Source organism: Mesoplodon mirus (assembly GCF_964341445.2).
Source record: "Mesoplodon mirus genome assembly, chromosome: 13".
Lineage (NCBI taxonomy): Eukaryota > Metazoa > Chordata > Mammalia > Artiodactyla > Ziphiidae > Mesoplodon > Mesoplodon mirus.
This window is the reverse complement of record NC_138989.1, coordinates 3098668-3122878: the sequence shown is the minus strand read 5'-3', so window position 1 is coordinate 3122878 and position 24211 is coordinate 3098668. Positions and strand designations below refer to the sequence as shown.

General features: G+C 41.3%; 1 protein-coding gene across 1 annotated transcript in view; it reads right to left on the bottom strand.

Annotated features, from left to right (window-relative positions):
* The window catches only part of TMEM132D (transmembrane protein 132D), a gene marked incomplete at both ends in the record, with an annotated part of 633090 nt that overhangs the window by 191555 nt on the left and 417324 nt on the right, over positions 1–24211 (bottom strand). Inside the window, one exon of the mRNA XM_082640474.1 lies at positions 6553–6736. Coding sequence (XP_082496600.1) covers positions 6553–6736 — 184 coding nt within the window. The remainder of the gene's footprint in view (positions 1–6552; positions 6737–24211) is intronic.

Below are 24211 nucleotides of genomic sequence, written 5' to 3'. Positions count from 1 at the left end.
AAAGAACTCAGGAATGTCTGAATCCCCCAACTTGACTACTGTCCTCGATGTGAGCAAGGAAATCATGCGGTAGACAGAGCAGAAGAGCCAACAAGAGTCACGTCTGGCTATAAGGATCCAGGAGGACCCCCTGGAGGAGGTGGCATGGGTGGCGGGCTATACAGAGAAGTCTGAGTTGTATCTGTGCTCCCATGAGTGTCACATTTGTGGAAAGGCTTGCAATACATCAGATTGCACCTCACAAAGAGCACATGGCACGTATGACTCTTTGATCTTGCTTAAAAAGCTCTGTTGGTCTTCTCCAAGCAGCTGCAGGCCTGGGTCTGGGAGACACACCTGTACTCTTATAGCATCTTATGTAGACACCATGAAAGGCTGCCACCGCCAAATCACTTTAGGGTGAGAGTACTCCTTTGATTTTTTTCAAGGATAACCTGTCTGTCCAGACTGTATCTCCTGATTACATTTCATCTAAAGTCACAACTCAAGTCTAATCACTAAAATTCAGTGGTCAAGGCTGAGACACAGCGAAATGAGAAACTCATCAGAAACCCAACACGGTAAAACGGTGTGTCCTTACAAACCAGAGGAGAGCTGAGTCACACACATCCATCCCACACGTAGAACAGCTACCACAGTTATGGTACCTGAACAGCCACTGCCCAACAGGAATGAAAATAATGTTTGTTTTATTTTAAAATAAAGAGCACATGTTAATATGTTTGAAAGGATATTCCACTAGCTGGTATGGCATTCAAAGTGATGAATATCAGTATCATCATGTCTGAATCCTGGCGGAAGCTCAAAACACTTATTTCAGTGGAAACTCAGGAGGCAGATAGGAGAGAAGAATAATGAAATGCTTGAGAAACTGGGCACCCCCTGCCACCCCAGAAGGATGTGTTCCAACTCTTCTAAGAAATGCAAACATTGCTCTCCAGAATCTGACACTGACATGCAGTTACAGATACGCACTAATTAGATTAATGGTGATGCTCACTTAATGACCTTTTCCTCAGAATTATATCCCAAAGGACAAAACAAAACAAAACAAAACAACAACAACAAAGATTTACCCACGAGATAGTAAGGCATCATTTCCTGAACAGAAAAAAAGACTAATGTGATAAAAGTCCTAGAAATACATGAACGGATTAAAAAAAAAAAAAAAAGAAAAGGTTTTAAGGCCATAGACATCAGGAAAAATATGCAAAATATCGAGGAAGAAATAAACGTCTTTTGGAAAGTGAGCTTTGAATGGAAGGGCTTAACTGCATCTCATCTCAAAGCTTTCCTGGAGATGGAATTATACATCCTACAAAGAATAGTGGGTCATGTGCTCACTCCCGAGTTGATCTCAAATCCTTAATAAGAGTACAAGGAGTCACAACTGCATTTACTTTTAGCATTCTTTTCTGAAGATTATAGTTCTACCTATTCAAATATGCTGTGTGCAGGTATTTTAATATTTGGAGGTTTTACGAGAACACATAAAACAGGCATGTTTTTTCTTCTTGGTTATAATTAGGGGGAGAGGAAGGATGTCCATTATGGAAAAGATCAGTAGATTTGACTACATAAAAACCAAACAAATATCTTCCCCCCAAACGTCTGCATGCTATTATATATACGATCTGCGACATCAGAAGGCAAACGGTAAATTGGGAGGAATATTTGCAGTATGTCGATCAAAAGGCTGGTATCACTAATACATGGAAACTGAAAATAGAAGGTGGCTTCCAAGGGCTGGGAGTAGGAGGATGGGGGCTAGTGTTGAGTGAATGTAGAGTTTCAGGGTTGCCAGATGAAAACATCCTGGAGATCTGCTGCACAACAAGGTGAAAATATTTAACAGCAATACAGTGTACAGTTAAAAGGGATCGAGATGGTAAGTTTAATGTTTTGTGTTTTTAAACAACAATGAAAAAAATACTTTTTTAAATGACAAAATAAGAAGAAGTTGAATTTCCAATAGGAAAAGAAAGGTGGCTAAGATCAAGTGTTTAATAAGGAAATGTTTAAAATGTAAACAAAACAGGGCCAATCAAAGCCACACTGAGATATAAGTTTTGCTTAACAAATGGTCTACTTTATGATTTTAATATTCTGTGTTAGTGAAGTTGCAAGGAAATGGGTATCATTACACACAGCAGGTGGAATAGTAAATTGGTTAAACTTTACAGAAGGTGGTTTGGTGACCGTTATCAAAAAAATATAGTATTGCAAATCCTTTGATTCCCATCCTTTGATTCAAATGTATTTCTAAAGATTTATCTCAGGGAATTAATCAGAGATGTGTGCAAAGATCAGAGGGCAAAAAGGTAAATCATAGGATATTTTATAATAGAAAATCCTTTAAACATTTCAAGTTTGTGTGTTGGTATCATGGAGATATACAGAACTTTGGGGTTGGGTCTAAAACTACAACTTTTTTTTGCCAGTGCCAATAATGTTTAATATATTTTAAACAAGTTTAACATAATACATTGAAAAATACACAGATCATAACTGTACATCTCCATGAATTCTCTCTCCTAAAGGTAGCCATTACCCTTAGCTTTATGGTTTAGTTTTGCCTGATTTTTGAACTTTATGTAAATATAACCACACAGTTTCCACCCACCCCTGCTTCTTTTGCTCCACACTGTATTTTTTTAAATTGAAGTCTAGTTGATTTACAACGTTGTGTTAATTTCTGCTGTACCGCAGTGACTCAGTTACATATATATATATATATACATACTTTTTAAAAATATTCTTTTCCATGATGGTTTATCACAGGATATTGAATATAGTTCCCTGTGCTCTCTTGTTGTTTATCCATTCTATGCATAATAGTTTGCATCTGCTGACCCCAAACTCCCACTCCATCCCTCCCCCAACCCCTGCCCCCCAGCCCCCAGCAACCACCAGTCTGTTCTCTATGTCTGTGATTCTGTTTCTGTTTTGTACATAAGTTCATTTGTGTCCTATTTAGATTCCACATAGAAGTGATCTCATATGGTATTTGTCTTTCTCTTTCTGACTCACTTCACTTAGTATGATCATCTCTAGTTGCATCCATGTTGCTGCAAATGGCATTACTTCATTCTTTTTTATGGTTGAGTAATATTCCATTGTGTATATGTACCACATCTTCTTTACCCATTCATCTGTCGATGGACATTTAGGCTGTTCCCATGTCTTGGCTATTGTGAGTAGTGCTGCTGTGAACACAGGGGTGCCCTCCCAAATCTGCTCTCAACATAGTGCTCTTCTAAAAAGATACATCAGTGCAGCAGCTGCTGTGCTGAAAACCTTCCAGTGGCTCCCCATCACATTTAAAGATTCACCTCATTCTAGCTTACAAGCCCCTGTGGGACCCTGAGCTCAACTCAAAGTATTCTCCCCTCATGGACTTATCGTGGTCCAGGTGCGCTGGCCTTCCCTCTGCCTCTCTAACATTTCAAGAATGTGTAACACAGATGAGTAGAGAAATAGATGCAATGATATCAGACGTCTTTCAAAATCTCTCAGTGAATGCATAATGAACAAAAACAAAGTAAAGATGACATAAAATGGCAAAAGGTCTGTTTATGGAAGGTAACCCCCCTAAAAATGGCAAAAGTCCTTTTACCAGTCAAGTCAAAGGTGAAATGAAGCAGCTTTCTCTGGAAAAGAGACTCAGAACACTCCAAATACAAAAGACTGGGGGTCGGTACTCTGAAGACTTTACTCTTAGTTCCAGAGGAAGATGCTCAGATAGTATTAGTAAAAACTCATCAGACCAAACATGTTTTGTTTTGGTTTTTTTGCGGTATGCGGGCCTCTCACTGTTGTGGCCTCTCCCGTTGTGGAGCACAGGCTCTGGACGTGCAGGCTCAGCGGCCATGGCTCACGGGCCCAGCTGCTGCGCGGCATGTGGGATCTTCCTGGACCAGGGCACGAACACGCGTCCCCTGCATCGGCAGGCGGACTCTCAACCACTGCGCCACCAGGGAAGCCCAGACCAAACATGTTTTAATATAATTCATTCATTTCAATTCAAGAATCGTGAGCATCCCCCAATGTTCCTAGCAGCATTATTTACAATAGCCAAGACACAGAAACAACCTAAGTGTTCAACAACAGATGAGTAAAGAAGATGTGGTACATATACACAATGCAATATGACTCAGCCATAAAAAAGAACAAAATTTTGCCATTTGCAGCAACATGGATGGATGTGGAGGGCATTATGCTACATGAAATAAGTCAGAAAGACAAATACTGTAGGAAATCACTTATATGTGGAATCTAAAAAATACAACAGGAGGCTCATAAAGATGAATACAGAATGGAAAACACTCAGGTGCCGGGATGAGGGACCTCTCTGAGCCTCAGTTTCCTCATGTGGAAATGGAGGAGGATTGTTTCAAATACTGCTCATTACCTCAGAATACCTATTCTCCTCTTGTTCCCTTGTAACAAAACCTGAGCAATGTGCCATGCTAAAAAATCAATTTATAAGCCTTTCTTCCAACTAAGTACATCCATATGACCAAGTTCTGGCTAACTGGATATACCCAGAAATATTATGTTGGATTCTTGTGAAGACTTCTTGCAAGGGAAAAGGAACTGACTCAGTTTGATTTGCATTCTTACTTTTTCTGGTAAGCAGAATATGGATATGCTGGCTGGCACTCCAGCAGCCATTTTGGACCATGAGGTAACCATGAGGATGGAATCTATACCCTTGACTGTTGAAGCAGAAATAAAGATGGAGCCTGAATCTTGGATAGCATGGGGAACCATACCAGCCCTAGACCACCAACTTTAGGAGTTCTTTTACATGAAAGAAGAAACCTACTTGTATTAAAGCCACTATTGGCCTGGGTAGAGTGGAGTGGGGTTTGTTAGGGTTACAGTAAGGGTTATGGTTAGGGCTTGTTCTCAGGCAAATGCAATTCCTAACTGATAAAAGGGTCAGCTAGGTCTTAGTTGAGATTCTTTCTAGCTCTGCCATTACACACACTTCTGTGATTACACGTATCATAGCCAGAAACGTTGACGTAAGGTGAGAACGGTTTCAGAGACCAGCGGCGGACAGGGAAAGAGGCTCTTGTGAGCGTGGGGATTCCTGTGAGTTGTGAAGCATGAGGGGGTTTGGAACAGGTGGACAGTCCAGGCGGGGGAAATGCTGAGCGAGGGAACCAAGCACACCGCCCGATGCAGCGCCAAGCAATGGAAGCCGCTCAGAGCACCACTAAAAGCTCATCAGACCAAAGGTGCCGAAAGGGAGCAAATTCAAGTAATTACTTATTTGAGACAAATGGTGTCGCCATCCCCAGTAACAGAACCACTAATAGCCTAAACGAAGGACTGCTGTTGTCACACATGAACTAATGTACCAGGGGAGGCTCGGTGCCTTTAACAGAAAAGAAATCGTTAAGAAGAGCCCTCATCAACTGAAGGACCTCAACAACTTTGCGTTGCCTAATGAACAGCATAATAACTAACTTATTGTCACTAGGCAACTGTCCGCGTCACCTTGTATTGAAAGACTGATTCCTGACGTCCTTTCACAGCCACATAAGAACACTCGTCAATAGTTCCTAATAGATGGTGAGGGGGAGAGAGCAGGCTGTCGACGGATAGGTCAACCCACCCCTCACTTCCGACAGTAAAAGTACTGTTGTAACAGGAGAAAGCGCAAGTTACCGTCCGCGGACGCACAATCCCAAGGCATTTGAACTGGGAAAATTCACATGAAGAAAATGTGTTATTCCTTTGCAGAGAGGCCCCGGGGAAAGGCGGGGCTCGAGAGGGCATGAGTGTGCTTTGTTTAGGTGCACCTGGGTGATTAGTCTTCCCACAGGCAATGTATTCTGTTGCATAGCAACCAGGGGGTGGGTCCTTTCAAGGACGAAAGCCCACCTCTGTTCCACAAATTCTAGGAAACATTTGGACAGACCTAGAATCCTAAATCCTTTAGAGGTAGATGACAAGTTATACATGGATGGCCTGTGAATGAATTATAGTTAACGCTTTCTTAAATAAGCTTGATTAAAAAAAAATTAGTTCTAACAGGAACAAACTGGTGTTTCACATTAAAACTATATTAACGGCGTCTCTTGAAAATCAGTAGATATTAAGAATTCAGAATCCGGCTTGGTTTTCCTTCATGGCAAACATGGCAGGGCCTTTTCACTGGGTAGGTGTTTGTCAAGTCACCTGCCACATTTCACTCAGATACTTGATCTGTTTGGTCTCTGCAGGTGTATGTGTTTGAGATCCTTGAACAGTCTCCAATGTATCAAACAAACATCTTGATTAAATCATTAATACTTTTCATACAATGGAAGACCCAAATCTAATTCCTGGATTTTGATTACTTTCTCAAGAATATTCCAAAGATATTATTTAGAAAAACATTTTTTTCAGAATCGGCGATTTGCAGTAACTTCATCTTTCAGTTTCCCCCCACCCTGGTTCTGAGCTCATTGATATGTCCCCACTGTGTTTGGGTCGCAGTGTGGTACCTTGCCTTTCCCTGAGGTCTGTATTAACAGCCCAGGGCAGGGACATTCTTACCATGGCCAGTGGGATGACGCCAATCAAGTCCTTCTGGCTCACGTAGATCTTGGAGACGCCCAAGTCAGACGTGATGTCTCCTGGATATTCAACCTGCCATGTAACAAGCTGTGTGGCTGGCGGGTCACTGGGCTCCTGGATTTCTACGTCGATCTGCATGACTTCATAGGAGGCGCCCTCCACACTGGAGAGAAGGAGAGAACAACTTTGAGGACTGGGGTGGGCACCCTTGGCAGGCCATGGACTATTTCAATGTGTGTTCACATCGTCCCTGTAAAGAGCTTGTCAGAAACGCTATCCCCAGTGTCCACTGACAGATGAATGGATAAAGAAGATGTGGTAGATTTATACAATGGAATACTACTCAGCCATAAAATAGAGTGAAATAATGCCATTTGCAGCAACATGGATGGATCTAGAGATGATCATACCAAGTGAAGTAAGCCAGAGAAGGCAAATATCATATGATACCACTTATATGTGGAATCTAAAAAAATGATACAAATGAACTTGTTTACAAAACAGAAACAGACCCACAGACATAGAAAACAAACTTGTGGTTGCCAAATGGGAAAGCAGGGATGGGAGTGGAGGAATAAATTAGGAGGTTGGTATTAAAAGATACACACTACTATGTATAAGATAGATAAGCAACATGGATTTACTGTTTAGCACGGGGAAGCATATTCAATATCTTGTAATAACCTATCACAGAAAATAATCTGAAAAAGAATATATATGAATCCCTTTGCTGTACACCTGAAACTAACCCAACATTGTAAGTCAACTATACTTCAATAAAAAAAGAAAGAAAGAAAAAAAAGAAATTTGATCCCCAAAAGAACAAGCACCCTTTAACAAGATTCACAGCCTTGGCCTGGCCTTAGACACCATCACTCAAACATCCCAACCCCTGTTTTCTGTGAGCCTCTCAGAGTCACCAGGACAGGTGTTTGTGGATAATTATGGGAAATACTGATTGAATTTCCTAAATGCTTTCTTCCCCATGCTCCTTCTAGGAGGATGGAGGATAGGATTCTTTCCCTCACTCCCAGAAATCTCTTTGCTGCCTATATTGGATTTTCCAAAGCCACGGTTCATTCAAGTTGGGTGCACAGAATTTTAAAGGACTTTGAGGGTGATGTGGCTTTGTTACCCAGTGGGGGTGAGAGAGAATGGCAGAGAATCAGAGCTGAGGCATGAAGAGGAGAATGGGACTGCAGGACCCACACGGATGGACAAAGAGAAGTAGCCAGATGTTACCTGGATATAGGAGTCATTTTGACAATGATTAGTTTTTAGACAGTCTGGGTTTTCTAGAAACAGGTATCCAGAAATGAATCCAAGTTAGAATATCAGGATGCTTTTTGCAGCTATTTTGGTTAGTTTAATTTACTGGCTACCACTTCTTTTTCATAGTCTGCTTTTATAAAATGTGTGCTCTTCTAAGTGACAGGTTAAAAAAAAAAAAAAAAAAGGAAGAGGTGGTGCCAGCCACTCCCTGAGGGAAGAAGTGAAGAAATAGAGGTGAGAATTCACCTGGGAGGCAGCAAGGAGAGACACTTTTTAACCCTTCATGACCAAAGCCACTTCCATCTATCAGATCCTTCTCTAGAGATTTGAATTTCACATAATTGCAAAATGACCACTGAGTCTGACATTTAGGAGGACAAAAGGTTTGGCCTTTTATATACATATGACCAAGCTATTGAGACTTCTCTATCACACCATCAAACCCATGCAAATGTATCAATACGAAGCTCAGAGATAAATGGTGGTGATTTCGGGGAGCCTCCTTCTTAAAGTAAGGGATGAGGTGGGATACTGTGATATCAGGGGTGACTAGAATAAGAGGAGAGAGGGAGGGAGGAAGGAAACAAGAAGAGGAGGAGGAGGGCAAGAAACAGAGAAAGAAAATCAGAAGTACTGCCCAAAGAGACAGCCCCCGTCACAGAGGTTAAATTCCTGCATGAGCACTGATCTCTCACACAGAACAGGAGTAGCTACAGTTGTTAAGAATCCGCCTCCCAATGCAGGGGACACGGGTTCGAGCCCTGGTCCGGGAAGATCCCACATGCCGCAGAGCAACTAAACCCATGTGCCACAACTACTGAGCCTGCGCTCTAGAGCCTGTGAGCCACAATTACTGAGGCCGCATGCCACAACTACTGAAGCCTGTGCACCTAGATCCTGTGCTCCACAACAAGAGAAGCCACTGCAATGAGAAGCCCACACACCACGACGAAGAGTAGCCCCCGCTCATCGCAACTAGAGAAAGCCTGTGCACAGCAATGAAGACCCAACACAGGCATAAATAAATAAATAAATAAATTTCTTTTAAAAAAAAGTGATATCTATCTATCTATCTATCTATCTATCTATCTATCTATCTATACACACAACAGAATACTAGTCAGCCATGAAAAAGAATAAAATGCCATTGGCAGCAACATGGATTGAACTAGAGATGATCATGATAAGTGAAGTAAGTCAGAAAGAGAAAGACAAATATGATATGACATCACTTACATGTGGAATCTAAAAAAAAAGGTACAAATGAACTTATTTATAACACAGAAATAGAGAGGCACCTGGTTTTTAAATCCTACAAGACTCACTCTCTCTTGGCTTTTGAAAGAAAGATGTTGAACTCTTTAAGATAAACAGTGGTTGTGATAAGAATTGGAAACAAATTGTGTCAGCCACAGTGGACTGATCCCCTCTCTAGGTTTTTTTCCCTAAGACACATGCCATTGTCTTTTTGGAACTTCAAACGAGGGTTTCCACAAGTACAGGAAACTTGGGATTGTGATGCTAGAATGCATCCCGGTTTTTATATTTGGAATTTGCAAGCTTGTTGGTATTCCTCTTCTGTTCATGAAATGGGACAATCCTTCTTTCGGCCGTTCTGAGCCTTGCCTTCTATGTTTAATCACAAAGAAAGGGAGAGTTGCAGAGTAGAACTGGTACGAGTTGAATTCAGAAACTCAGCTCCACAACAGAGGTGTATGGGAATTCCTTCAGAGCAGTAATTCCTCATATGCAGTAACATGACCCTACTCCATACTCTACACTGTTCCCTCCTGTTTTTTCCTTCCAGGTGCACTAACCTCAAGCAAACTGAACAATCCTGGCCTCCAGTGGAATATGGGACTTTCCGTACCGCCACCTCCCCACATTTCACTCATGGAGTTCACTTTATCAGAAATACCTTTAGCCATCTCCCCATAGAGTCAAATTCTTCCCATTCCGCAAGACCCACCTAGAAGAATAACATCAGCAATAATTTTTAAAGTGCTCTATTTACTTCCTCTAATTTTATTCCTTCAGTAACCTTGCATGGTTGTCCTATCAAGTTTGATTTTCTCTTTTCCCTTAGATCCCTTGTCTGGGCAAGATGTAAAGAAAATACAGTTTCTTTTGAGCTAACTTTCCTCTATCTGACGTGCTGATGAAAACACCCTAAGTTGTGAATTCTTAACCTGGAGACCACAGCAAACTTTAGGAAGGTTGTGTATCCTGAAATTGTATGTTTTTCTTGAATGATTCCTTAGCTTGCACGAGCTTCTCAATATTTCTGATGCAGGAGGGTGTGCACCAGGTTCCTGACAATTTCCTCTGTAAATTCTGCATATGGTGATCTAGCTTTGGAATAGCTCATCATGTGTGTCTTGTCGAGTCAGTGGAAATTTGAATTTTAATAACTTTTTGTAAATATTTAGCACTTGAGAGCTTCCAGAATGCTTGCATATTTGGCAATATTTACCACTTCTTCATGTTTAACTGGAAAGCTAAGGACTGTACCTTTGCAGTTGGAGTGTGTGTTTTAGCCTGAAGCATCCTGAAAAGAGTAGCCATGCTTAGCCTGTGTGGCTAGCACAGAGGATAATGCCTGGTATCTGCTGTGTTATAGGAGATAAATAGAGTAGAATTAAGTAGAATTTTATATAATGTGTCTGCATATTTTACATGTGGTGGTTCTCCGCTTTATCTAGGCATTAGCCTTGCCTGGGCAGGGGGAACTTTCCTGGTGGTCCAGTGTTTAAGACTCCCCACTTCCACTGCAGTGGGCACAGTTTGATCCCTGGCCAAGGAACTAAGATCCCACATGCCACACGTCAAAAAAAAACCCAAACAAACAAACAAACAAAAACTGCCTGGGGGAATTTTACAAATAAACCAATGGCCAGGCACCACTCAGATTTCTGATTGTTCCTGAGTGGTGCCAGGCACCAGTTTTGTTTTATTTCTCTTTTCTTTTTCCTCTTCTCTGCTTTTCTTTTCTTTCTTCCCTTCCATTTTCCTTTCTTTCTTTCTTTCCTTCTTTCCCTCTTTCCTTCCTTCATTTTTTCTTCTTTCATTCTTCTTTCATTCTCTCTCTCTTTCTCTCTCCCTTTCTTTTTTCTTTCTTTCCTTCTTTCTTTTTTCTTTCTTTCTCTTTCTCTCTCCTTTGCTTTCTTTCTCTCTCTCTCCCTTTCTTTCTCTTTCTTTCTTTCTTTCATTCTCTCTCTTTCTCTCTCCCTTTCTTTCTTTCTTTTTCTTTCCTTCTTTCTTTTCCTTTCTTTCTTTCCTTCTTTTCCTCTTTCCTTCCTTCATTTTTTTCTTCTTTCATTCTTCTTTCTTTCTCTCTCTTTCTCTCTCCCTTTCTTTCTTTTTTCTTTTTCTTTCCTTCTTTCTTTCCCTTTCTCTTTCTTTCTTTTCTTTCTTTCTCTTTCTTTCTTTCTTTCTTTCTTTCTTTCTTTCTTTCTTTCTCTTTCTACTTCTTCTCCTCCTCCTTCTCTCTCTCTCTCTCTCTTCCCTCCCTCCCTTCCTTCCTTCCGTCTTTCTGTCTGTTCTTTTATCCAGGTGATTCTATTATGCAACCAGGATCATGAACAACTGTGTTAGAGGTATATGAAGGTTTAATTATGTGGATATCCATGCTCTTGGACATATTTTGTGTGTACTGGTATTAGAAATAGAATGTCCTAAGACAGTGGATTTGGGAAATATGGTCAGTAAAATCGTGATGACACAGATGAACCAAGAAGAAGAAACATTCAACGTTTCCGATGTCCCTGAGTGTGAAAGTGAGGAGGGACAAGAACAGAGTTCCAGCCAAGGGGGGCAGGGGGGCTGGATAAGCATAAAGTGTTCAGATGCCACTTCTGGTGGCCCTACACCCAGCCCCACCCTCCCTACCTCCCTGCTGTCCACCCTCCATGGGCAAGTCAAATAGTTAGCAACACGGATGGGCAACGCTCGATGTGTGAGCTCCATCTGGAAGGCGGTACTGCTGTTGAGTGTGGGCAGGGTTTAATTGGAGAACAGTGCAGTCACCCACGGAGAGGCTCAGGGCTGGATCACATAGAGGCCTCAGCACACTGTGAGCATGGAGCTGCCTGCAGGTTTAGTTTCTCCCACCGGTGTAGCTGCTACCAGCACAGGTAAGCTAAGAAGCCACCTTCCTGCCCTGTCTTGCTTGCAGCTGTCCTTTGTATGGAGGATGACAGAAGTGGCAGCAAAGGAAGGAACACAGAGGCTCTCATGGGCACCTCAGATCCCTGCTGACTGGCTCCACATGTGTGGGTTTAGAGGGATGTTTTGTAGTTTATTCTCTTTGACAGAGAAGATGAATAACATCTCCTCGATTTGAGGAACTCTTCTCATTTTCCAATAACGTTCCTCTACATGGGCCCCTTGGTACACTGGGTTCAAAATCTAAGCCTTTTAGATAAGCAACAAGGACTTAAACTGTATAGCACAGGGAATCATGCACATTATCTTATAATAACCTACAATGGAATATAATCTACAAAAATACTGAAACACTATGCTGTACAGCTGAAACTAACACAATATTGTAAATCAACTATACTTTAATAAAAATCTAAGGTTTTTTTCACTAGGAAGGGCACCCTTTGAATAAAGACACACGGTTGGTGACATAGCCTGAGGCCTCCCCAAATTTAAGGAAAATAAAATGCCCTTTCAGGGAACAAGACTCTGGGTCAGCTCAGACACAGGCAATGACCACATCCTCCAGGGCCACGGCTCCAAACTCTAAGAAAGAAAACTAAACGTGAGGCTTTGCAGGACCACCTCAGTGCATCCCAAGTCCAAGAAAGGGCATCATTTTCAAACAAGAAGAAAAGCCTTGTTTTGGGGTGATCATGCTTCTTTTTCCAGAGTGATGGAACAACTAACCTTCATTGAGTACTTTTAATGTGATAAGCACTGTTTTAAGGGCTTTTTATGTCTTACGTCACACAACCCTCAACATATTCCAATAAATAACTGTTATCTACTCGCAGTTTGTAGACTAGAAACCTAGGCTCAAGAAGGGGAAACTATTTGTCCAGGGTCACCCAGCTACTGTGTGCAGGAGCCAGGCGATCTGGTCACAGGATGCCCACTCCTGATCACTCACTGGGTTCCAACTCCCCCAGCTCTTTTTCCAGTGCGAGGACAGGCATGCTCATTAGCATAAGGCTCATTAAAGCAACTTCTCACCCCCCAGTAGAAACACAGGTCAGGACGTTACATAGGGCTTCTTCAAGACCCCCAAACTGGATGCTTTGAGTGAATTCTGCACAAGCAAAGCTGGGACATTTCTGTAACAAGATGCTTTGAGATGAGCATGTCTTGATGGTCTTCAGACAACTCTTTAAGTTCCGTGATGTGTCGATAAATCAAAGCAGAGATGGGGAAACGAGAGCTTTAGATACGGAAGCCTACCATTCATTTGGAGAGATGAGAAACCAAGCAGACACAGACCTGCTAGCCCTAGAACAGTTAAGAGCTAAGTGTTTGAGATGCAAGTCAATGCATCTTGAAGTTACCTGTATTTCTCTCCAGTTTAGAAAACCAACATATCATGGTAGGTCCTTACAAAAGCATACCAGTGATCAGACTGCGTTCTGCCACCACACACGTGGGCAACTGGCTTCCACTGCAAGTAAGCTCCTGGGGTGGGCGGGGGAAGAAGAGAGTGAAATTCCATTTCCAACTTAGGCTTTTCCAGATGGCTCTCTAAAAGATAAATGGGTAAAATTTCTGGAAACAAAAGTAAAGCCGGAGAGAGGGCGAATCTATATCTGAATGACTTTCAGATCACAGTCCTTAGGAAAGAGTTGGAGATTTCTTCCCAAAACTTCAGGACACTTTCTAGAGGTCATATGAATGAGAGCCATTTATGGTTGGGGAGCCAGTTACGGTGGACAGTGTCAGGGTTCCCCCCAAATCCCCTCATATCCCTTCATCATTTCCACATGCCTTACCCCTGGCTTCTAAGTGCTTTTTCTTTTTATAATTTTAGGTTTTTTAGTCTTTATACAATTTTTAAAGGTTACTTTCCATTTACAGTTATTACAAAGTATTGGCTATATTCCCCGTGTTGTACAATACATCCTTGAGCCAATAGTTTGTACTTCCCTGGCGCCCAGCCCTATATTGCCCCTCCCCCCCTCAGTGGTAACCACTAGTTTCTTCTCTATATCTGTGATTCTGCTTCTTTTTAAAATTATATTCACTAGCTTGTTGGGGTTTTTTGGTTTTTTTTTTTTTTTTTTTTTTTGTGGTACGCAGGCCTCTCACTGTTGTGGCCTCTCCCGTTGTGGAGCACAGGCTCCAGACACGCAGGCTCAGCGGTCATGGCTCACGGGCCCAGATGCTCCGTGGCATGTGGGATCTTCCCGGACCAGGGCACGAACCCGTGTTCCCTGCATCAGCAGGCGGACTCTCAACCACTGCGCCACCAGGGAAGCCCGCTTGTTGTATTTTTTACATTTCACATATAAGTGATATCATACAGTATTTGTCTTTCTCTGTCTGACTTACTTCACTTAGTATAATACCTTCTAGGTGCATCCATGCTGCTGTAAATGGCAAAATGTCATTCTCTTTTATGACTGAGTACTATTCCATTGTGTGTGTGTGTGTATACATACACATCACATCTTCTTTACCTATTTATTGGTTCATGGACACTAAGGTTGTTTCCATGTTGTAAATAATGCCGCTATGAACACTGGGGTCCATGCATCTTTTCGAATTAGTGTTTTTGTTTTCTTCAAATGTATACCCAGCAGTGGGATTGCTGGATCATATGGTAGCTCTATTTTTAGTTTTTTAAGGAACTTCCATATTGTTCTCCACAGTGGCTGCACTAGTTTCCATTCCCACCAACCCTGTAGGAGGGTTCCCTTTTCTCCACATCTTAGTGCTTCTGTTTTTCATGATATCGACCTGTGACTTTCCTTGGATGGCTCTTCTTGAGTTTCTGGAGCCATCTTGCTCACAAGTGCAAAGAGCTGCACGTGCCTCAGTGTTTCCTGCCCTGGGAGATGGCCCTTGGCCAGAGTCTGATGATGCAGCAGGCAAGCCCAGCTCCCTGGCCTCCAGTTGGGTCAGTTGGGGGCACTGTGCATGCTCCAGAGTCTCCCCATGGGATTAGGCTGAAGCCACCCTGCACGTAACTTCCGAAATGGCACTAGTGCTCGGGTTCTTCTCTTCTTCTTTTACTCTCTCTGCTCTCTTCTTGGTTTCTTGGGAACTCTTCCTTCATAAATCACTTGCACACACATGCTTGTCTCAGGGTCTGCTTCTTGGGACACTGAAGGAATTTTTCAAGTAAGGAGGACACCAAAGGCAACTGACAAATGCTATGTGACAGATTCCAGACATGGACATGTGACAGACATGGGCAACCAGATGTCTCCCAAATGCAGGAGCCGTGGTCCTCATTTTCCTTCCCTTCACATCTCATTTTCAAGATTAAAATAAGGATATTACTCAAATTGTTTCTTCTTAGACATTAGCACAGGATTAAAATTTTCCATTACTGGCATCTTTTTTCTAGCTTTTTCATTAGCATATTCAGAATAAAAACTTTTCATTATGAAGTAAAATATACTCAATCCCTTTAATGCATGTACTTTATAATGAGATTTTTGTCCCCATAAATTTGTCTTCTCACCTCCTCTTGTTTCTGCCTTATAATACTCTGAGGTCTGGTAACCAGAGTGATTCTAGAGAAGAAAAATGGAAAGGTTGCAGCTTGAACGAAATCATGCTGCATTTCTTCCTTTTGTTCTGTGCTTCATTGCTTTCTGTCTCAATATTTACTTCATTCATTCATTCATTCATTCATTCAAATGATATTTCTGTAATTCTTCTTATCCACTGGACACTCTTCTGGGTGGTAGAGATGCAGATCCAAAGTGAGCTTAAAAAGATGGAGATCCAGCGGTCGCCCAGACCAAGCTGATTGTGAGCATCTCTTTCCATCTCCACACGCAGTGACATCATTTTGGTAACTTGACACTGACTGGGGGGGAATATTTTTTTCTTTTTTTAAAAAACTTTTATTGGAGTAGAGTGGGTTTACAATGCTGTGTTAGTTTCTGCTGTACAGCAAGTGAATCAGCTATACATATATCCACTCTTTTTTAGGTTCTTTTCCCATATAGGCCATTTCAGAGTACAGAGTAGAGTTCCCTGTGCTATACAGTTGGTCCTTATTAGTTATCTATTTTATATATAGTAGGTGTATATGTCAATCCCAATCTCCCAATTTATCGCTCTCCCCATTACCCCCTGGTAACCATAGGTTTGTTTTCTACATCTGTAACTGGATTTCTATTTTGTAGATAAGTTCATTTGTATCCTTTTTTTAAGATTCCACATATACGTGATATCATATGATATTTGTCTTTCTCTATCTGACTTATTTCACTCAGTATGACAATCTCTAGGTCCATTCACGTCGCTGCAAATGGCATTATTTTGTTCTGTTTTATGGCTGAGTAATATTCCATTGTGTATGTGCACCACATCTTCTTTATCCATCCCTCTGTTGATGGACATTTAGGTTGCTTCCCTGTCTTGGCTATTGTAAACAATGCTGCAATGAACACTGGGTTGCATGTATCCTTTCAGACCATGTTTTTCTCCATATATAGGCCCAGGAGTGGGATTGCTGGGTCATATGGTAGTTCTATTTTTACTTTTTTAAGGAACCTCCATACTGTTCTCCATAGTGGCTGCACCAATTTACATTCCCACCAACAGTGTAGGAGGGTTCTGGGGGGGAGTATTTACACCATGGAACTTGGCAAATGCCATAACTCGGGGTTCCCTCCAAACCCCCAAAGAGCAGATGGCTGAAGATCCTTGCTCTTCTCAAGCATACAGTCTAGTGGGGAAGATGGTCACGCAATAAGTTGTCACTTCAAAAATTGTAAATTGGCCACTGTAAGAAAAGGTGAGAATCAAAGGTAGCTGGCGAGATACAAGCTATGTTAGAGGACCCTGGCGTAGTCAGGGAGACACGGACACGTTCCCTGGGGCAGCAGGGCTTGGGTTGTGATCTCTATACAGGATGGGTTCCAGGCAGAAGGAACTGCACATACAAACGCCCTGTGCTTGGGGGAGCAGGGTGGCTTGAAGAAAATAAAAGAAACTGGTGTGGATGGAACACCCAGAGGGCTTGGAATTGAGGCATGAGATGCAGGGTGGGTAGAGGGAGACAGTCCTTGTAGCCACATTCAGAGCATCTTTCTTTCCAGAGTCAGCAAACTATGGCTGGTCAGTCAATTCCAGCCATAGCTTGTCCATGCACAGATCTTAGGCTAAGAACACCTTTGACATTTTTAAACATTGTCAGAAAATAAATAAGAATATGCAGGCTAAAACCCCATTGTAGTATTCCCCCACTGAATAAAGTCTTCCTTACTGTTTAAAAAAAAAAAAAAAAAAAGAATATGGAGGCTACAAAGCATATGGCACACAAAGTGGAAAATATTTACGATCTCACCCCTTACGGGAAAAGTTTGCAAATCTCTGCTCTTTATCATGAGAAATGGGAAATTATTAAAACTTAAAAAAATAATAAACTAACATTGATTTCAATATGTAAATGCTTGGAAAAAAATCATCACTGGAAGAGATTAGGCAATGGGCAAATATTTATTCCCACTGATGAAAAATAAATTTGGGTTTAAGAGTTGATCTGAGAGTGTTCTGAGTAAGAAAAATAGGAAATGAAAGAGCAAGGGTGCAGGCAGAACTCCTGGAATAAAAACTGCAGCTAGGATAAGAATTCACAGACCAGACTTATTTGTATAAGATAAGAAAAAGTATAGAATGACACAGAGAACTCTATTCAAAATCCTATGATAAACCATAATGGAAGAGAATATTTAAAAAAAAGAATGTATATATATGTATAACTGACTCACTTTGTTGTACAGCAGAAATTAACACAACATTGTAAATCGACTATACATCAATTTTTTTTAAAAAGTACAGAATGGTCTTAATTGAACTAGGAACAATAGGTCAAGCCAAATTATAGATCACTGTAATGGGAGAAAAAAATGGAAACAAAAAGCGACATTCTTTCAGATGGGTTATGAGACCTACAAAATGTCTGCAGAACATTAGCATTTGAAACAGAGTAAGGGACATTCTTCATTGTGTGGAACCATCTGTCATCCTGGGCCCTGCCCTATAGGCGCTGAAAGCAAACCCCAATTATTATTATTATTATTATTTATTTATTTTATTTTATTTTATTTTTGCGGTACGGGGGCCTCTCACTGTTGTGGCCTCTCCCATTGTGGAGCACAGGCTCCGTATGCACAAGCTCAGTGGCCATGGCTCACGGGCCCAGCCGCTCCGCGGCATGTGGGATCCTCCCGGACCGGGGCACGAACCCGTGTCCCCTGCATCGTCAGGTGGACTCTCAACCACTGCGCCACCAGGGAAGCCCCACACCCCAATTATTATGACAATTATTATTATGCTGAACCACACCCAACACTCTCTAAAGAGAAGCACAGACCTGCTGTGTGTCTAGGATCTTTACTCTGATTTATCTGTCCTTAGGGAGTCCTTCTCTGAACCAGGTGGGGTTCAGAAGTGGTCATTTCCTTTCTTTTCTCCCAACTGCACACCGTGTTTTGAACACCGCGATCCTCCATGTAAAAGTGTAGGATCAATGGGCATTAAGGTGGGGGGATGCACAGAACAGGAGGAGGGATTCTTGCTGAGGCCTCGGGATGGGGGGAGAGGAGCAGGCGGTGATGATTTGCTCATTCCACAGTGTAGGGAGTGTGGGATAGGCTCCCCTGAAACTTGCGACCACAGCTAACCTCCATCTGACCACCCAGTGAAGGTTCCTGACCAGGGCATGCTGGGTGGGTTTGCAGTGGGAATGTGGAAAGAGGGTTTTCCAGATCAGTCCACGGATGGGTGGGGGTCAGGAAAGGCTCCCACAAGGAAGTCAATCCAAGAAGAGGTGAGGTCTCCCCTGGAAACGTGGCCATCGCCTTCTGGGCCAAGAAATTCCTGATTCCTTACCTGGATTCCTCCCACTATGCAGTATGGCTTTTGCCTTCCTCGTTCTGATGACAAAAGTGGCTTGCAGAGTCTGCATTTCAGCCTATGGCTCCTTCCTGGATAGGCCCACTGCTGGGGTCTGATGGAGGGGACCCTAGGGGTCAAGAAGTCAAACCATGTATGGGTTTGTCCTTGTCTAGAAACACAAATGAAGTTTAGCAGTCAGGGCATCCTGGGGTACACCAGGACATTGCCACCTGCCAAAGCAGCCCTAGAGTCCCACAGTCTAAATGGGAGTCCATCAAAAGGATGAACGGTTTGAAAACATCACGATGGCTACAGTGTTGAGGAAGGATCAGAGGTGGACCAGAGAATCCCCAGTAGAGATTCAAAAGAAATGAGGTTGTAGGAGAGACACACTTGAGCTTGGGTGGGCGGTAGGAATCGGTAGGACCGATGCTCACGGTGTACGTATACGAGCTTCTGTCTTGATTTTAAATTTTAAGCTCCTGTTGGTAGAGCCCCTGTCTTCCTACCCAATGACTGTCTCCACTGGGTACCACCTTCTACTGCAGATTTGCAAGAAAACAGACACACCACAAAGGTATTCACGGCTCCTGTTAACCACAAAGACACTAAAGCATATAGACCAGCCTTCCCTGCAGCAAGGATGGGTAAATGAAGAAACTGAAAGCAGGGAAGATACTTGAAGAAATATAGGGGCTCCTTGTATCTGGACAAGGACTCTGTGATGTGCCACTGACAGAAACGTAGACCTCATTCAATGATCTCTCCTCACTCAGCATCTGCATCCTAAATGTCCATCATAAACGTCATTGTTATGCAAATTATTATATAGAGAATGGCTAAACAACAAGGTCTTACTGTATAGTACAGGGAACTATATTCAATACCCTGTGGTAAACCCTAAGGGAAAGAATCTGAAAAAGAATGTATATATATGTATAACTGAATCACTTTGCTGTACAGCAGAAATTAAATCAACTATACTTCCATTAAAAAAATAGAAAAAAACAGATTGAAGTTAAAAAAATTAACTAAACGTCATTGTTGATTGCTATTTGTATACAGAATGCAATCACAGGAAAATACCATGCAAATCTACTGCAAAGGGATGTTTTTAATCTTTTGAAAGATGTTATATTTAATAAAATCCACCAGTGGAATCTTGGATAGAATTGCTTGCATTACTTGATTCACACATGAAATGATTGACAAACGGGGACATGGCAGACATGTTAGTGTTTCAGGGAAAATCAAGAAGGAGGATAACAATTTAAGAACTTCAAAAACATATGACATGACTAACAAAAGCACGAGATAAGCCTTTGATAAAAGTTGATGAAGACCTAGATTACTTTTTCAAAATTGATCAAAACTGAAAGAGGGTTTTTTCTTTTTCCTTCTGAAAGATTACCTCTCCCACTCAACCAATACTGGTTTCAGTCTTTATCTGAGAATAAGGCCATAATTCTAATCATAACTTCTGTTTATTTAAGGTGAAATAACCTGATCTTCTCTGTCTTAAGCTTCATTTATAAATGGCAAGTTCCTAATCAAACTCATCTGTAACTACTTTTATTACGACATTTCAACCTCTATTTGGCATAGATGGATTTTTTTTAGAGTATAGTTGATTTGTTACATTGATACAATTTTGATACAATGTTGTGTTAGTTTCAGGTGTACAGCAAAGTGACTCAGTTATACATATACATATATCCATTCTTTTTGAGATTCTTTTCCCATATAGGCTATTACAGAATATTGAGTAGAGTTCCCCATGCTATACACTAGGTCCTTATTAGTTAGGTATTTTATATACAATAGTGTGTATATGACATAGATGGACTTTAAATGATTTTTTTAAAGAGTATGTATTATCCTCAGTGAAAGAGGGTTTCCAACACTCATAGTAAAAGAGACACAGGGATGAAGTGGGAGGGATGGAGAGTCAGAAACCACGAAAGGTCTCCGCTCAGAAACAGGAAAGAAAGGTAAAATCCTACTTAAAAGTGAAATATTCTTGGAGTGATCCTGGAAGTGCCCCCCACACCCTCCCACCCCCATCAGGAAGTGTTTTCCACACGTGAGTTGAAACTTCTGCTGCAGACAAATATAGAAAGAAAAATATACTAAACTCTTTCCTCTCCATATCATGACATTTTCTTAAACATATTCACTTGGAGATGGAGAGATATTTTATTTTATGTATTTCTTTTCATCAGGAGTTTTTTTTTATTATTAAAAAAATCCGATTTGTATGGCACAGACACATTAGCATCCTTGCCAGGGCTGCGGACGGTTCAAGATCACATCGCATCTGCATAAACGGGTAACAGGAATGCCATCAACTCTTTCTACTCAGCATCTCTGATGAAACCCTAGATGCGCCTTGGGCAGAACACACAAAATCAGAATACAGTGGAATTGGCAAGGAAGAGGAGTAAACTAATTATGTGCAATTAGCTCTGAATATCTCAATCTCTCCTCTTTGGGTATTAGCCAGAGGGTCTATCTTTGAAACACCAGCTCTGCATGCAGGCTCCTTCACCCTTGTAACTCAGATTGACAATTGTACGTGGCACGGCGTTTCCCCTTAGTCTTTGCTCTTGATAATTTTTAATGAAAAATATTTCCTCTGCGATTTACTGTATAGTACAGGGAACTACATTCAATACCTTGTAATAACCTATAATGGAAAAGAAAATGAAAAAGAATATGTATATAATACATATATTATATATATGTATAACTGAATCACTTTGCTGTATACCTGAAACTAATACAATATTGTAAATCAACTAGTTTAATAAATTTTTTTTAAAAAATTAGTATTTCACAACTTCAAAAAATGTTCCCTCTAATCCCTCGACTTTTATGTATTTATATTTTAAGAAGAACACACTAAGAGGAAACTCTATCTCAGCAGGCTATGTCAGCAGACGGGTCAAAGGAAGGCAGTTTGGAATGAAATTCTTTGTGTTTTGACAAGGGTTTTTAGTACCTCGTCCTAGGGGAAGCGCCATAGCTCACAAGTGATGGCCAAAGAACTGTCTCCATCAGGAAAGCAAGGTAGGATTCCCCAAACGTGCACTTCTGACAGCTAAATTGAATGTAAAATCTTAAGCACAAAAATCTAACACCGTCAGATTGATCCTGAAAGAAACAACAAGCAAAGACGAATTTTCTTTATCTAGGTGTGATCACTTGAAGCACGCAATTGAATTGCTGGAGTGGCAACAAAGGTTCTCCGTTCATGTGAAAATGCAAACAAGATTATTAATTGATAGAGATGATCATCCTAGCCCTCCCAATGGTTTTCTCAACTTCCATCTGATGCGACAAATGAAAGCACTGAGAGAGAGGCTCAGTTGTTTTATTCTTTTGCAATAAAAAACCAATTAAAATATGTATCTAGTTAACTGCTCCTAGGAAGGCGAGGATTCTGTTTCTTTAGGCTTACCTGGCCCACTCCCACATGAACAAGCCACACCACACCCCAAGATCAGTATGTAATTGTGCTTCAGCCCCTCATGTGCTCCAGGTCTGAGGTTGAAGAATTAATTTGCTGGTTGAGTTACTAGAATGTTAATGAATTTCTCAGTATAAATGTCAACACATTCACTTAAGCTTCATGATTTAAATATAATTAAAATAAACTTTACGTCAATGCTGGCTTTATGGTTTGGAACATGACGGGTGATTTGCTGAAGTCTCACAAACCTGCTGGAAAGGAGAATTTCATCAAGAAGTTTGTTTTTCTCATATAAGCGGTTGTGTTTGTTATCAGTTTCAAGTGAGGAAAGAGAAGTCACTCACATTATTTTATTGAAGGCTTCAAACATCCACCTATTAACCTTCACAGTCCAGGTCACTCCCAGAGAGATTTTACAGCATGGAAGTTTATTTGGTCTTTGTGAACATTCTCTAAATGAGATAGTAGCTATAGGCAGGGAAATGTAGTGGTTGAGAGAATGGACTTTGGACCGAATTACCCTCAGAATAGAATCCTATGTTACCAGTTATGTGATCTAATATTTAATCTCCTTAAGCTTCAGGTTTCTCAACTATAATATAGTCAATAATCACAACTACCTCAGCACAAATGATCCCATTGAATCATCATCACCAGGGCAAGGACTCCCTCATACACCCGTGCAGGTTGTGCACTGCCCAAGTCAAAGACATACCGCACTGACCGTGTGAACGATGCCCCTAGAATTGTTCGGTGCACCACCTGCACACTGTACTCAGAGGGCTGACCAGCATACCAAGAGATAGATGCGATTCTTGATTTATTACCCATTTTCATATCTGTTTCTCTTAGCAGAGAGTAAATGCTTTGAGGACAGGAAATATTCCTTCCCTTTCTTCTCATTTCCTTCCTCCCCCCTTCCCTCCCTCTCTCCCTCCTTTCTTTCATTTCTTTCCTTTCGACTGTTTCTTTTACTCACACTTTATAGACCCTATATGTTCTAGGTTCTCAGTAGATTAGTATTCCATAATGGGGTGATTCGATAACTGTGTGACCAATGTTGGATTTACTCAAACTCCATTTTCCCCTCCCTCTTTACCAACAGAGCCTGATTTGTTCAAGTTGAAAATACCTAACCCCCACCAACAAAAATATAACTGGGGAGCTAGGTTATGTGTATACTTCTGGCCAATAAGATATAAGCAGAAATCTATTTGGTGGAGCTTCCAGGAAACAAGATTTTCCTCGGATAGAGAGGTGGAATTTCAGAGGGCATATGCTCTTTTCACCCACCCTCCTTTCTCTTTCTTTCGTGAAACACTGATGTGATGCCTGGAGGTGCAGCTTCCATCTTGTGATTGTGAGGTGGCACAGGAGGAAGGTAGAAGAAGGAGACCCCATTTCTGCCACAACGAATCCAATAGTCATTCACCACTTTAAGTAAAGGAGAAAATAAACCAACATCAAATATATTATGCTCAACCTTATAATAATTCAATAACTTATTCACTACAGCAGTCAGTAAACACAGAGCAATTTACAAATAGCCCAGTCACAGGAGATTGTGATTCAGGCAAAACATCTGCAGTTGTGTCTACACTGCAGACTCAAAATCGGTGTCATTTTAGAACAGAGGTTTATGATGCTGGCTGCACGTTGGGGATCACCTGGGTTGCCAGGTAATACTGATGCTGAGGTTCCGCCTCCCACAGTGTTTGATTTAATTGGTCTGGGGTGTGCTTTGGGCATGTCTTTGGGTTTTAAAAAAGTTGCCTTGCATGATTCAACTATAAAGCCACAATTGAGAACCACCATTTTTTTTTTTTTTTTTTTTTTTTT